Source organism: Garra rufa, chromosome 6, assembly GCF_049309525.1.
Source record: "Garra rufa chromosome 6, GarRuf1.0, whole genome shotgun sequence".
NCBI lineage: Eukaryota > Metazoa > Chordata > Actinopteri > Cypriniformes > Cyprinidae > Garra > Garra rufa.
The window spans coordinates 19,510,394-19,526,254 of NC_133366.1; the positions used below are offsets into that span (position 1 = coordinate 19,510,394).

The 15,861-nt window shown below is 35.9% G+C and overlaps 2 protein-coding genes across 2 annotated transcripts; both read right to left on the reverse strand.

Annotated features, from left to right (window-relative positions):
* Positions 1-3,552, reverse strand: txna (thioredoxin a). The gene is made up of 5 exons (XM_073842169.1): positions 3,396-3,552; positions 1,687-1,791; positions 1,538-1,603; positions 1,067-1,132; positions 1-307 (listed from the first exon to the last, which is right to left on the reverse strand). The coding sequence occupies exons 1-5, from the start codon at positions 3,417-3,419 to the stop codon at positions 242-244; spliced, it is 327 nt and encodes a 108-aa protein (XP_073698270.1). The 5' UTR covers positions 3,420-3,552; the 3' UTR covers positions 1-241.
* A 3,577-nt stretch (positions 3,553-7,129) lies between these two features.
* faah2a (fatty acid amide hydrolase 2a) lies at positions 7,130-13,624 on the reverse strand. The gene is made up of 11 exons (XM_073842459.1): positions 13,387-13,624; positions 12,200-12,282; positions 11,992-12,128; positions 11,707-11,916; positions 11,256-11,375; positions 10,961-11,096; positions 10,228-10,345; positions 10,035-10,154; positions 8,454-8,565; positions 8,110-8,298; positions 7,130-8,016 (listed from the first exon to the last, which is right to left on the reverse strand). The coding sequence occupies exons 1-11, from the start codon at positions 13,570-13,572 to the stop codon at positions 7,829-7,831; spliced, it is 1,599 nt and encodes a 532-aa protein (XP_073698560.1). The 5' UTR covers positions 13,573-13,624; the 3' UTR covers positions 7,130-7,828.
* Positions 13,625-15,861: the final 2,237 nt, after the last annotated feature.

Sequence of the window (15,861 nt, forward strand, 5' to 3'; positions counted from 1 at the left end):
TTATTTTGTATAATTGTGTTTATTGATGTTGAAAAAAAACACATCTAATTAGAGTTATGTGTGAACACAGAAACATACAGAGGTAATGATTCGTAAGGCAGATTTTGACCTGCTTAAAATCACCGTAAAACGGCTAGAAAATTAAAGTCCTTCACAAATAACAAATCAGGTGGAAAGTTATTGTTTGTAAAATTGGAGCTGAGGCTGCACAGGAAACATTTATGAGTGGATCACATCAGGTTTAGTCTTTGAGTCGGTTCACCATCTCTTCCAGTTTAGTCTGGTTGGACCCAGAGAAATCTTCTTGCTACAAAACAAAAAATAAATCAAAAGTCATCCAAAAAATAACTGGAAGTATATTAAAGGAGTAGTTCACTTTCGGAACAAAAATGTACAGACAATGTACTTAACCGCTTGTCATCCAAGATGTTCATGTCTGTCTTTCTTTAGTCGTAAAGAAATTATTTTTTGAGGAAAATATTTCAGGATTTCTCTCCAAATAATGGACTTCTATGGTGCCCCTGACTTCCAAAATGCAGCTTAAATGCAGCTTCAAATGGCTCTAAATGATCACAGCCGAGGAAGAACGGTCTTAAATAGCAAAATGATCGGGTTTTTTTTTTAAAAACATTTACAATATATATACTTTTTAATCGCTACACAGAGTACACACAGAGCTAGACAAGACGAGCATTTGAGGTTAAGAAGTATGTAAATTGTAATAAAAAAAAAACAATCATTTTGCTAGATAAGACCCTTCTTTCCTCAGCTGTGATCATTCAGGGCCATTTGAAGCTACATTTTGGAAGTTCAAACTCGGGGGCACTCCATCACATGGAGAGAAATCCTAAAATGATTTCCTCAAAAAACAATTTCCTTTCAACTGAAGAAAAAAAAAACATGAACATCTTGGATGACAAGGGGGTGAGTACAATATCTGTAAATTTTGTTCTGAAAGTGAACTACTTCTCTAAACTTAGCATATTCATAGAGAGACATCTGTAACTGTGTGCAGTTGATATGAGACTATTATTAGTTCAACCAGAGGAAAGACAACAGAACAAACCTTCTTCCCGTTCTTGTAGAAATGGAATGTTGGCATACATTTGATCTCACAAGACTGGGCTACATCCTGCAAAACACACAACATCACTTTAAAAATCCTTAGGACCTTTTACGTATAGTTAATGCAGACAAATTTAAAAGCTAAAAGGTTGAAGGCATTAAAGTAATGCATTGTACAAATATGGCTGAATAAGAAAACGACTTGCAGAGGAGAAACAAAAAGCAAAAATAGTTTAAATGGGATGCATCCATAGCATTAATTTAATGTAATTCTACTACCCTCTAGTGGTGTACATCATGAGCTACAACAGCAAATTTAGAAACAATTTCCCTTACACAGACATACACATACAAAACAAGCTGACATTTTTTTTTTATCTAAAAAGATACATGCCTTAACTGTAGTTGCAAAGCTAAAGATTTTTATAACACTACAGTCCAAAAAAATAATAAATAAAAACAGAAAACTCACCTGTGCATCATCTACATCCACTTTGAGGAAGACCACATTTGAATAGGAAGGATTTTCAGACAGGCCCTGAAGTCAGGAATTACAATGAGAAATTGAGTCAAATAAGTTTCCAACGACTCAAACAAAATGACTTAAAGTTGGTTCCTTACTTTGTAAAAAGGTGCGATGCTCTGACAGGGCCCACACCACGTGGCTGTAAAATCAACCACTACAAGCTTATCACCTGCCTCAGCAAGAGCTTTGTCAAAGCCTTCCTGTAATAACAAGTCAATGTTCAGTGTTGGATTTCATGTTCTGTCATTACTGCAATGTGCTACTCTTTGAAATAAGATAGAGGCAACAGCATAAAAAGCAAAGCAGAAAAACATGATTACATGAACCTGAAACATGATGTACATTCACAGCATTCTGGACTGTTTAACAGAGATAAAATCTGTTATTCCTTTCCACATTTATGTTGTTCCAGACCAGATTTCAGTCTGTGCATTGGTTGGTGATGCACAAAGCTTGATGCTGGTTTTTATTGGTGGAGAAGAAGTACCAACTAGATACAATTTAGCAAGTTACACAATTAAGTACTTTTTATAGAACTGTTGTTTAAAAGAAAAATTAAAGGAATAGTTCAAGCAAAAACATTCTCATGCTCACGTTTTTACATTTCTGTATAAAGATGATATTTTGAAGAATGTTGGTAACCAAACTGGTAGCCACTGACTTCCATATTAGAGAAACAATACGATGGAAGTCAATGGCTACCATCAACTGTTTGGTTACCAACGTTCTTACCAAGTATCTTCTTTCATCTTCCACTCTTTTGTGTTGAGCAGAAGACAGAAATTTATACAGGTTTGCAACTACCCGAGAATGAATAAAAACAATTTTCTTTCTTGGGTGAACTTTTCATTTAACTGAATTGATTAAAATTTATACTTTGAGTCATTTCCTATCTTTAAATTGTATTTAAATATATACCAACCACATGCCCTCTAGGCAACAACACAAACCCACATCGGTAGACCACTAAGACCAACACTTTTGTAAGGATTACATGATTTATCTATAACAGATGGAATCAAATAATTGGGCGTATCTGCCTACATTTAAACAAACAAGAACATAAAGTCAATATGCCGACAGTTGATGTCCTTGTATACGTCCTGCCTTATTCACTGCGGCAAATGATCAAATGCTGCTGTGCAAAAAAAAAAAAAAAAAAAAACTCAGAAGTCTAACCCACGTGACTTGATGGCGCGCTTGGTAATGCAGGTCTCATCAGGCCGCGATCACCGAAATAAACAAAATGCTACAATACCATGCTAACGTAGTTATCTGGGTTAAAACGGTGAATGAAAAAAGCGTGTATTTCACCGGTAGGTTTAGAACACCGTGCGTTATCGTGAGCTGAAAGTTACGTAACGAAGCGGCGTGCCAGCTGCCGCAAAACTATGTATTTCACGTGCTCCGGTTTGTAATTTTACAACGCAACTGTTGCAGCGCAGATAAAGTCAATTGAAAGTGGCATTTTGTGAGCGAAAGCCAATCATTTTTAGCTTTCGGGTGCCATTGTGACTAGCTGTTGTAAAGAATTAGTTAGCGGATAGGCTAACTAACTCTATGTCTCGAAACCACAACCTGAACTGACTTATTATTTACGTTTTTTGCTTGCGAATATTTTGTGAATTATCACACACAGCTGTTGAATGTTCCACCAACTTAAATTAAACCGGGTGGTGGGCTGTTATCCCGTGCAGTTACTCAGCAAAACGTGTCCACCCTCGTCATACCGCGTGATTTTGTCTATTAAAAAAAAAAATAACATCTTAAAAACAGGTCTGTTGAATTAAAGCAGCACTCTTACCTGATCTTCAATGACGATGATCATTTTATCGCTTTACTGCTGTCTCGAGCTCGGAGAACAAACCTTCCTCTAATCGCACACCCAGAAATGAACCTCCTCCTTCCTTCTGCTCTGTCTGAATCAAGCTTGTAGTTTAAAAAGCATCGCTTCATTCAAAAAAGCCCTGCCCATATACGCTCTAGCGCTGGCGGACAACAGGCCAGAAATGGCCCATTGAATGGGACTCTCTGTGGTGTGGGAGCACTGGATATTCTTTCTGCAGTAAGTTTTTGTAGTTTTTTTTTTTTTTTTGTTCTGTAAAGCCTTTTTTACATATTTAACAGCAGTTGTTAAATTTTTAATAAATCCACGTGTACATTTGACAAAGTTCATAAGCGGTTAATCCTGTCAAACAAATCAGTAAAACGCTGATATATATGATATTGTTTTATTGTTTTTACCTGCGTTTCGCTGTTTGCATTTTGCATAGTTTTTCCCCAACCCCTTTTAAATTTGCATAAACAAATTTTTACTACACTCTGATTTACATTTTAACAATTCACTAATGTTAACTTTACAGGGACTGTACAGTTATGGGCCATTCTAATTGGTAAAAACACATGCACACATTTTTTAAAAACATAGAAGCATCAAATCTTAGATGTCTAATATCTTTCTATTATCTATTAAAACCCACAATAACATTTAAAATATTAGTAAGCTTAACATATATAAAATCATCATTTACTTTCCACTGGGAGGTGGCTGTCCTGAACCCTAACTCCTAAATTTCAATTTAAGAAAATTATATTGGAATAAGGTTAATTTTATATTTTCTTTGTAAATTATGAAATTTTATGTACAAAAAAAAGGTCCTGCATTTTCATGTCACACACCGATTTTAACTGCACCCCTACATTTATGATCAGGACACTCATAGTTACATGTTGAGGTAGGCCCCATCGTTTTGAGGTAAATGTGTTCAAAAGTTTGGCAAATCTGTGTGTAATTAACATCACTACAGAACACCTTTTTTCTCAAATTAAGCACAGTTTATTGGGAGTTATTCCATAATATTTAGTTTAGACAAAAGGGAACACATAATCCTCTTATTTGGGTATGTTTTGGTGTGTTTTAGGATGTGGGTTAAAATTCTGTAAAATAATGTGTTCGCTACCAAAGCATTACTTATACCGAAATTGTGCAGTCAGTCACTAACAGAAACATGGGATGTTTTGTCAAAAATGAAGTATACTGAATTATTATGATGATTTTATGATAGTGTTTGTTTAAAAACTAATGAATCCTTAAGTTTGAACTCAGTATGATCAACTTTTTGCCTTATACAAAGAACAATTGGACTCAAAATCTCATACATTACACCTGAAATATTATTAAAAATTGAATTGTTATTGATTTACCTCTGAATTTTTTTTTTATAAAAAAGATGTAAGCAAAATCTTAATAGGTCAATATAACCATTCTAATTCAATTGTTTATGTTTCAGTAGTAACAAATATTCAGAAACTTTCTGAAAATACAACTTGAGAATTAATGCCACAATTTCTAGAAATGTGTACCTTGGATATTATACAATTTGCATACATACATTTTTTTTTTTTTTTTTTGGAAGAAGACACATTTTCTTTAATACATTTTCCAGACAATTCTGTAGAATGTCCCTTATATTAAAATACTTTTTAGTAGCCAGCAACTACTTTCTAATATTGCAGTATAACTTACGTTGAACTGAAATCATTATATGCAGTTTCTTATTATCACGGTGCAGATATTTTATCTAATAGACTTGTCTTTTTTGAAAGCAGGTGTGAAAAAATAAACATGTTCATGGAATATTCATGTTAACGTAATGAATATTTAATTGACACACGGTCACCGGTGATGAACGACATCTGCTAAAAATACTCAATTAATTATCAAAACAGATGGCATATGATAAATTAATGAATATATATTTGAATGAGACTTTTTAGGTTAGGCATGAGGCCTACACAAATCACTCACAGGTAATTCTTGTCTAGTTCCATGTGCATCTTCTGTTTTTTGCTCTTTTGGACAGCTTTCCATTTCACTCAGCCTCAGTGATGTCTCATTCCATCCCATTCAATCATGTTAATCATTTTCTTTGAACACTGATGAAAATGCATGAGATGATGGTGATGAGTGTGTTGTAAAAGGATTTGGAATAATTAGGCCTTGCTCTTTGAAGTCTCTGAGTACGATGTTGCCACAGATACCAAACACTGCCTCCGTCCTTCTCTTTCTGTTGCATCCTTCGTCCACGCTAGTAGCTATTCAGAGATTCCAGGTGTTTGTCTCCATCATTTTGGAAAGAAATTGCTCCATTTGCAACTGCTTAAAGGTCACATGAGAGCGGATTTATAGCCTTAAAAGTTTGTCTGAGACATGAACATGTTAGTTTATTAATGAGATCTAAGATATCCTGTGAAGTTTTTCACTGCGGAACATAGAATTTATATAAATGGCCACTTTAAAGCTGTTCCTACATGATGCTTAGGAACAAAATTAAAAACATTAAATATTAAATTGTTTTACAAACACCTGGATGAATTAAAAACCCTCACAGATAAACTGCCATGATTAAATTCCATCAAATAGAGCAAAAACATTTTATGGACTGATAAAATGTGCTGAAAACACAAGTCTACAGTCCATAACTGATATCCGATTTACAAGCCAACACAGTTTTACAGAAAGACTATAATTAGCATTCATGGTTGGGTAACCTTGATGAAAGCCTCTTCTATCTAATCAGTCTGCAGCTCTAGAGCGATGATTGTAAAGTGGACCTGTCTCGCTTTGTTTACCGTTTCCTAGGTGTTTTGGATCTCCGCTGTAGACAGTAACAAATGAATCAGAAAAAACAAAAGACTGAAAACATGGAAACAGTCCCAGTATATAAGACAAACTAACATGGAGGCGGATGAATGGCAACTTATCACTCCCTAACATAAAAGTAAAAAGAATATGTGAATGTGAATTTTTAACCAGCTCAATTAAAGTTATAATAGTAATAATAATATTTGTTCCCAAAACAACTTTTTTATGTTGGGGTTTTTGGATTCGGGCTGCAATTATGAATGAATGGAAGCAATTAGGTGGACTTGTACATCTCCCACTTAGACTGAATTGGTTAAATACTTGGACTTGACTCGAGCTTGACAAGGTGGACTTGGGCCCACTATAAAATTTGTGAATTTTTAAAAAAATTTAAAACAGTAGTATAGATAGGCTATAACATAATGTCAAAATGCTACCACCTAGTGGTCATGTAGTCCTGTAGAAAAAATTCATCTTTAAAATGACAGGAATAATGTACATTTTAAAATATATTCAAATAGAAAACAGAAAAATATTTCAAAATTGTACCGTTTTTGCTGTACTTTGGGTCAAATAAATGCAGGCTTTTTTTTTTTTAATCAAAGCTTGTTTTATTGTCTCAATCTAAGAGGTAAATTTGAGTGACTTTTAAATATATCCAACCAATTCTGCCCCTTATCTAACTTTATTCATGATCCATTTAGAATTCCATGATGAATTAATAAATGCATGCAATGTCATCTGCTGTCCATATGTTCTTTCTAAGTTATGAAAGAATATATTGATGGTTTATGTTTAGGACATGCTGATTATGCTTAGAATTCAGACATATTTATTAGAAAAATGTAAAAATATACTATAAAGACAATTATAACACTTAATACTTAGGAGAATCACATCAAAACATTTTTTTAATTGTTACTGCTTTAGGCACATTAATACGTCAGCACATTACAAAATGTTCGACCAGATTTTTCAAAGAAACCAAAGAACAAAAATATGAGTAATAAAGGCCAACAAAACTGCCAATGCCCAGCATTCAAATGCCCCAGCTTGATATTTACCACTAAATATGATTGTTTAATGCAACATTATGTGCAACAAAATGTCTTCCTTCTAAAACACTGAAACCTGCATATGCAACAGGATATTCCAAAGATTAAATAGATTTGTCACAAGAAAGAGCCTGCTCTTGAAAACAGGGTTAAGAGTGAACAGCACAAATGCTTGATGTTGTATGTTCTAGTGCATTAAAGTAAAAAAATAACAAAATATGTACTGTTATGAAATGAAATACAGTATTTCTCACATAGTTTTAAAATAATATGTCTCAGTTAAATATTTTTTTTTGTTCTGGATCCAGCATTCATTCGATTTCTTATGAATGAAATAAAGTAATACCAAGTTACATATAGGTAAACACAAATGCAGCCCTCTAAAACATGTCAGTTAATGTGAAATGCATTCTGCACTTATAATGAATAGAACGAATGTATCTAAGCTTTGGATGGTTACACATGCTGTATATGTGGTACAGTACAGTATGTGCTGTTGGTCATGTGGTCCTGTTGTTGCAGATGCATGACGTGGAATTAAGGCTTGGCTGCTGTCTTGCCAGGTTCTCTCCAGCCACCAAACGCTTTTTCCAGGTAGAGGGCAGTGGCCAAAGAGAGACGGTCCTGTAATTTACCTGTCACAATCTGTACACCCAGTGGCAAACCCTCCTCACTCAGCCCTAATGGACACTGGGTTACTGGCAGTCCCAGGACATTAAAGATACCTGCACAGAACAAAGCCACTTAGAGCCCAAACTCCCCAGGAACGTGGTCCATGATAAGTAGATCAAGTGTAGATCACAACCATCAACACTTACCAGTGTAGGAAAAGTTGAAGGGTGTGAAAATTGGGTGGTGGTGTTTGGGAGCGATCTGGGGATGAGAGGGGTACAACAGGACTCCGTCTGTGCCCAGCAACTCCTCCAGCTCCTGCTGCAGACACTCCTTCTGCTGTAAAATGAATGGAGATGGATGGGAACTCTGGAACAGCTCAACTAGAGCCAGACCTGAGAAAGAGAGATGGAAAGTAACATATTATCACCTGAATCCAGACGCTTTTATGAACACTCATCACAATAAGACATTGCTAGCATTGATAAGCATCTCATTGCAATAAAGTTAAACACATAAAAAGTGCACAAGCTCATCTGCTGTCACATACCTATTGCTGCTACGGTATGAGAAGAAAACCCCAGAAACCACTTGAACAGCTCCCAGACAGGCCAAACCTTCTTCCCGCCTTCACTCATTAGCTCTGCAAAGGTAGTTGGTGGCTAAAATGGGGGGAAAAAAATACAAAACATTTTTATAAAAATGTTTACAACTAGAACATCATTCATGTTATACAGAACCCTAACATTATAGCACCAGCTGTGGTCCAATCTCCCTTAAGCTTTGCATGCTTGTTAGAAACACCCGTTGCATGTGCTCACCAGGTTTCGTGAAGTTTTGAGTTTTCGTTCAGGCTTTAGGGTATATTTGGACAGGCCACTTATCAAAACAACCCCATTACAACAGTTTTTGATAATTATTGACCTAGAGAGTCCAGAGAATTGCACTGCAGTGTTTTTTTTTTTCTTTCCAGATTGACCGAAAAACCTAGGACTAGTCAAACAAACACACCTGTTTTGTTCCAATCAATCTTTTTTAAGCTTGTCTAATAGGTGGCTCAGAGTTCATAGGCAAAAAATTCCTTATTTGGACCAAGACTGTGTGTACCATCGATAGGTCAAATGGTTGCATAGTTATGGCAGTTATTAAGTTTTTTCCCTCTTATAGCGCCACAAAGTGACTAAGCTTTGTGACTTTTTTCACGAGACCTCAGATTCAGCTCTTACCTATGCGTTCTGAGTTTGGTGAAGATATCTCGTTCCATTCAAAAGTTCTAGCCGTTTTAGTAAAGGTGGCCCTGCCCCGTTCTAACGTTTTGGCGTCCCTTTGCGCCAGCGTCAAAAGTGCAACTTTTTTTTGATAATTATTGATTATCACTCTTCAGAGAATCTTCCTGCACTGGTTTGGTTCCAACTGGGCGGAAAACCTAGGACTAGCTCGCAAAAGTAGGATAAAACATGCAAAATTCCCAAAAATCAGTGTGCGCCAAGGATTCCAACAACAAAGACACTTGAGCCTGCGACAAACAGTTTAGGAGTTATGAGTGATATTGCACTTTTGATCGCTGTAGCACCCCCGTCAGTCCAATTGGGGCAAGCCTTGGTGACGATGTAGACGGTCTGAGTACTACTATCCTTCCAAGTTTTACATCTATACGACTTACTGTTTGGTGATTTGCTGATTCTTGGCAACTCTAAAAATTACAATAGGGTTTCAGCGCTATGCGCTCGAACACCTTAAAAACTTTTAGATATCAATCTGCATATGTGATGGACATCAGTTATTATCGTCTTTGGTATCTCCTTTAAAAGCACCTTGAGTGAAACCGCTCCATATTTTAAAGCACATACAAAAGACCTGAACCGGAAGTGATGACACCTATTTTACAGAAAACGGATGTTTGTTGTACATAACCCCCAATATTTACCCCCATGCGTTGTGTTACTTTAGTGACCATGCATTGAAGACTGACACAGAAGTAAGGAAACTGTTGATTAAAGATTTTATTTTTCTGCGCACAAACCGTATTCTTGTAGCTTCATCCAGTATATCTGTGTATTTTGATATATTAAATATATTCAATGCTATATATGATGAGAACGTGAAAATTCTAATGACAAAAAAAACTCACCTTTCCATCCTTGCCAGGGGAAGCCATCATAGTTCCCCATATCTGAAAGGAGTATTTGAGCTGAGGTATAAACAGCTCTTGGACCTTGACCCCAAGGTCTGCCTCTAGACGTCTGACCACCTGAAAAAAACCCGAAAGCCCATTATGAGAGGAAAATTATTTGAGTGAAGCCGATCCACACACACTCACTTACCATTTTCTGTGCCTGAAGCAGCTGTGCGTCAACTGGAGAGACCAAATGAGAGCCTCCATTGTGGGGAACAGAGAAGAACCTCAGCTTTTTCAAATCTACTTCAGAAGAGAGACACAATCTACCAGGAGTGAAAGACAGACAGAAAGAGAAGTGATCATTTAGGATTCACTTCTAACAGTGGTTTACTTAAAATGAAAACAAATCATTTGAAATATTGAGATAAAAGCCATCCAATACAATAAGCTGCAAAGTAAACAATTATACAAAATATAATGCAAACACACTACTGTTCAAAAGTTCCACTATACACAGTCTTAACCAATGAACTTACACACACACAAACACTACACTGTCTGCATTTCTCTTTTCTAGCTTGCTTCCTAATTTAGCTGTATAATAAACTTGGCATTGTGTATTACGCATACTGGCTCTTTGACAAATTGCTGTAAGTGGTCTAAGTCTAAGTAAGTGGCTTTGGATAAAAGGGTCTGCTAAATGCATAAACAAAATGTGAAGAATGTGAGAAATCTCACAGTATTTTCTGTTTTACTGTATTTCAGTTAAATGCAGCTTTGGTGGGCATAAGTGACTAATGTTTTTGAATAACACTTGAAAAAACTAACAGACCACAAACTTTTGAATGGTAGTGTCGATTAAATTTATGTCTTTGCTTACAGTGTTGTTGTGATGATCCTATCTATCTAGTCATTTTGTAAACAGCGGTGTAAATTACTTATTTGCATTGGGTCCTCCCATGATGCTCAGCATGGGAATCAGATCCTCTGCATAGCGGCACATAGGTCCTGTACACAGAAATCCCATCTGCAGTCCAGAAGCAGGAGGATACTGGCCATCATTGCTTACGATACCTGTATGTAGAGAGAAAACCAAATGTAGTTTCTGTTCCTCACAACCTTAATGAACATTACTACAATCCATCAAGTATATATAAAAACCATGAACTCCATCTGTCACTATTATTATACTGCTTACCAATGTATGCACACAACTGCACCCATTCTTATTACCTTTTGATGGCTTGTGTCCGAAGACGCCATTGAAAAAGCAGGGAATACGGATACTACCCCCAATATCCGATCCAATTCCAATCACAGAGGCGCCAGCTCCCAATATACTGCCTTCACCTCCTACAAGTGAGATTATTAACTACAATTAAATTTTATGTTGCCCTGCTTTTTATCTTGTTTGAGTATGCATCATTTTATACTTTTTTAAACTATTCATTTCTTGAGGGGTAAAAAGTATTTAATGTGTATTTAAGTTTTTTTTTATTTAATTTAAGTTAAAATTACATAGAGGACTTTTAACAAATGCAAAACAGCATATGCACAACACCTAAAGGTGCATAAAATTTAACAAGCAAGCCAACAAATGTATAATTTTAAAATAAGAGTAACTGTGGGTCTGTCAGCTTTATTATGATCAGGATGTCATGATGTCTATATGTGTAAAAATGACCTGAGCTGCCGCCCGCAATTCTCTCAAAGTCATAGGGGTTGTTAGTGATTCCGTAGAGGTGGTTGTGGGACTCTAACCACATGCAGAGCTCACTGCAGTTAGTCACGCCCAGTGGAATCGCTCCTGCCCTCTTCAACAGTGCAACAGATGGGGCATCTCCTCCTGAAACCAGATCCCGTCTGGTCAACAGCCCTGTCGAGTTAGGCATGCCTGTTATGGAGAAAACAACAAGTGTCATCCTACAGACATCAGAAAGAAGAAGGGATGCTAAAAAAAATAACAAACCTTGCAGGGAAAAGGCCTCTTTAACAGTGATGGGTACTCCAAGCAGAGGTAGTCTGTCCTCAAACACCTCCTCTCCTCCTGTTTCCTCCTCTATTAGTTTGTCTACCTGTGCAGCTTCCTGAAGCGCTGCAGAAAACCTGAAGAAATGAGAATGTGTTTTTAAAATCAAAATGAAATGTAGGTTGATTTTACCCTTGAACGAACTCACCTGTCTTTGACCATGGCATTGATAAGTGGGTTCACTTCCTGAATGCGGTCAATGTAGGCCTGGACCACTTCAACGCTTGTTACCTAGAGACAAATTGGAAGGAAATCAATAGATGTTTAGACTGCATAATGCAGCAAAACACACAAAAATGGGTGTTGGTACCTAATTAAAAGACAAAGAAAGATGCAGACTGAAAACTTAGGTCAGGTTTACTGGAAATATGAATCATGTATCTAAATGACTAGAAATCTGTGCACATTTTTCTACTCGCCAAATAAATAAATACATAAGTAAGTCTTTACTAGAGGGGCAGATATGTGTGAATCCTTATTTAGAGGCATATTTGGTTGCTTGAAATCCTGACCCTGGACCACAAAACTAGTCTAAAGTAGCTCAGGTATATCTGTAGCAATAGCCAAAAATACAGTACATTGTATGGGTCAAAATGATTGATTTTTATTTTAGACAAAAAAATCATTAGGATATTAAGTGAGGATCATGTTCCATTTAGATATTTTGTACATTTCCTAAAAAACAAACAAAATAGCCCAAGAAGGTTAGACAATTATCAGACAAGCCCAATATACTGCACTATAACACACTATACTAAAATACATTTTCCCTGATTTAAAATATGTACCTACTAACGTTACATATTATTAAATATTACTATGTCTTTTTTTAAACTGCTATATGTGATATGAGCTTAACTTTTTTTAACACTAGAATTATTAGTTTTGAGAGAATTAAAAGTAACCCATATAAAATTTGATTCAAACAAAATAAAGGGTTTGATACACACACCTATAAGACACTTTAAGCCCTAAACAATATGATTTCATAACTACTTCGGACCTTTGAACAGCCTTGGAAACTCGTGAACTCCTCTAAACTAGTGTGCCAATGCAAATACGTGTTCCATTCTCAAAACCCACATTAACAAGATTAGAAGACAAACTATTATGTTAATAAACTATGATATAAAACTGTAGAAACTCTGTTGAAACAACTACAACTCCCAGCATTCATTACAATTCACCTTGTCGCATCTCTTCCTCGTGAGGGCTGTGAAAGATCTTTACCGCAGCGTCATTCAAAGAGTAATTAACATGTCATTTTGTTTATGCTGTTGATTATAATTATCAAGCCATAAAGCTTAGACAGTTTTATTTAACGTTACATCTTACTTCTTTCCGACGAATCTTTCGGGCAAGCTGCATGGCTGGGAGGAGCAGAAGTGGGTTAGTAATGGGTGGGATTCGCGAAACTCCATGCTTCTGTTGCGGTGCAAATAACTTAAAAGCGGCGAAAAAAATCCAAACCAAAGCTCGAAGCAATCGCCCCAAAAACCGCTCGAACCGGGTCAAAGCCATCGTCAATGAGCAGCAATGACACCAATACGCAGCTTGGTTTGAAAGTGAAACAGGAATAGCTCTTTTCTGCCCTCTACATGCAGAGTGGTGTCACTGAATCCTTGCAGTTGGATAGCCTACAATACATGTAGATTAATGTTACAAAGTCATACATTATTCAGAAGTTTGTACAAACTTCAATGAGTTTATGGTTCTTATTTATAGCTTCAGTGATATGTTTACATACACCTGGCTGAATCTGCAAAATTTTACCAAAATTAGAGGGATCATACAAATTGCATGGTATTTTTTATTTAATACTGACCTGAGTAAGATATTTCACATAAAAGATGTTTACATATAGTCCACAAGAGGAAATAATAGTTAAATTTATAAAAATGACCCCGTTCAAAAGTTTACATACACTTGTGTCTTAGTTGTTAATGAGTCCCTTGTTTGTCCTGAACAGCTAAACTGCCCACTGATCTTTAGAAAAATCCTTCACGTCCCATAAATTCTTTGTTTTTTTAGCATTTGTGTGTATTTTACCCCTTTCCAACAATGACTGTATGATTTCAAGATTCATCTGTTCACACTGAGGACAACTGAGGGACTCATATGCAACTATTACAGAAGGTTCAAATGCTCACCGATGCTCCAGAAAGAAACACAATTCATTAAGAGTTGGGGGTGAAAACTTTTTTTAATTTAAAGATCAGGCTAAATTTAACTTATTTTGTCTTCTGGGAAACATTTAAGTATGTTCTGTAGCTTCTGAAGGGCAGTACTAAATAAAAAAAAATATTTAGGCAAAAAAAGAAAAATATACACATCTTTGTTCTGTTCAAAAGTTTACACCCAATGGCTCTTAATGCATTGTGTTTTCTTCTGAAGCATCAGTAAGCATTTGAAATTTCTGTAATTGTTGCAAATGAGTCCCTCAGTTATCCTCAGTGTGAACAGATGAATCTTGAAATCATACAGTCGTTGTTGGAAAGGGTTCAAACGTTTTTTTTTTTTTTTGTCTTTTTTTTTTTTTTTTAAATAGCAGACAGTTTAACTGGTCAGGACAAACAAAGGACTCATGAATGACTATCACAAAAAAATGTGGATTATTCAAGTTTATATAAACTTTTAAACTGGGTTATTTTTATACATTCAATATTTTTTCTTGTGGACTAGATGTGAATGTCTTTTATTTTGGTAAATAATTAACATTTTGTAGATTCTGTGTATGTAAACTTTTGACTTCAAATGTGCTACTATATGAACTACAAAACATGGTCAGGTCAGTGGTGTAGTGGAGGATATATGCAGGTATACGGCGTATACCAACTTCTTTATCAGGCGGCTTTGCGTATACCCACTTCTAAATCCCCTCTGATGTGCATCATCCAGTAGTGTCCTGCATTAGCCAAAAACATGACAGTCCACCAAATCCAGTTATATGTGAATACATGTAAATATTTGCTAAAAACACCCAAAAAAGACGCAGTCAGGACCGTGGCACCAGCTTGCTTTGAAATATATTTTATGATGCGCTTGCGCCCGCTCCATCTCCCCACCCCAGTAATTTAAATAAGTACACAATAACGAAAACAATACCTAACAAATAAAAAGAAGCCGCTTTTTACGATCAGACATTTCTTCAACCAGTGAAGCCTTGTAAACGTATCAGTCCAAGGATCCAGTAAACAAATGCGTTCAAAACGTCTCTAATACATAGAAAACCTGACCGATTTCATCAGAGATTGCCGAGAGTCACATCTAGGGGTTGGTGGAATGTATAAATTAAGCGTATACCCACTTCTCCGGGCACCACTGGGTCAGGTCAAAGTTTTTAATCAATTTTACTGGTATTCCAATGTATGAAGAATTTTTTGGTATGTCAGTTTGCTTTATTTTGCTATCCTCACTTACATAAATCATTTTAAAAGGAAGGCTGGGCAAAACTTTACAAAGATTTGTCTAATTTACAATTAATTACAGCGAGTTGGAACCAATACAAGTTTTGTGGTGTAAAAAAAAAAGATAATTAATTTAGACTAAATATGCTTGTTTAATCCGATATATATAATATTATTAGTAGCCGTTATAATTTGAAGATTAAGAAGACCAAGGACAGGTTTGGGAACCACTGGTAAAAGTTATGCTGTTAAATACAGTTGAGGTCAAAAGTTTACATGCACATTGAAGAATCTGCATGAATGTTAAATATTTTACCAAAATAAGGGAACATACAAAAGATATGTTATTTTTTATTTAGTACTGAACTGAATAAGATGTTACACATAAAAGGGAATTTACATA

What these genes read in the sequence shown, in the direction of transcription:
- txna (XM_073842169.1), bottom strand. Translation starts at nt 3,419, where the DNA reads ATGATCATCGTCATTGAAGATCAG. An exon ending in TGGATGTAGATGATGCACAG is followed by an intron (nt 1,133 to 1,537) that starts GTGAGTTTTCTG and finishes TGTGTTTTGCAG; the next exon opens with GATGTAGCCCAGTCTTGTGA. An exon ending in TCTACAAGAACGGGAAGAAG is followed by an intron (nt 308 to 1,066) that starts GTTTGTTCTGTT and finishes TTTGTTTTGTAG; the next exon opens with CAAGAAGATTTCTCTGGGTC.
- faah2a (XM_073842459.1), bottom strand. Translation starts at nt 13,572, where the DNA reads ATGGCTTTGACCCGGTTCGAGCGGTTTTTGGGGCGATTGCTTCGAGCT. An exon ending in GAAAGATTCGTCGGAAAGAA is followed by an intron (nt 12,283 to 13,386) that starts GTAAGATGTAAC and finishes ATTTGTCTCTAG; the next exon opens with GTAACAAGCGTTGAAGTGGT. An exon ending in TCATACCGTAGCAGCAATAG is followed by an intron (nt 8,299 to 8,453) that starts GTATGTGACAGC and finishes TCTCTTTCTCAG; the next exon opens with GTCTGGCTCTAGTTGAGCTG.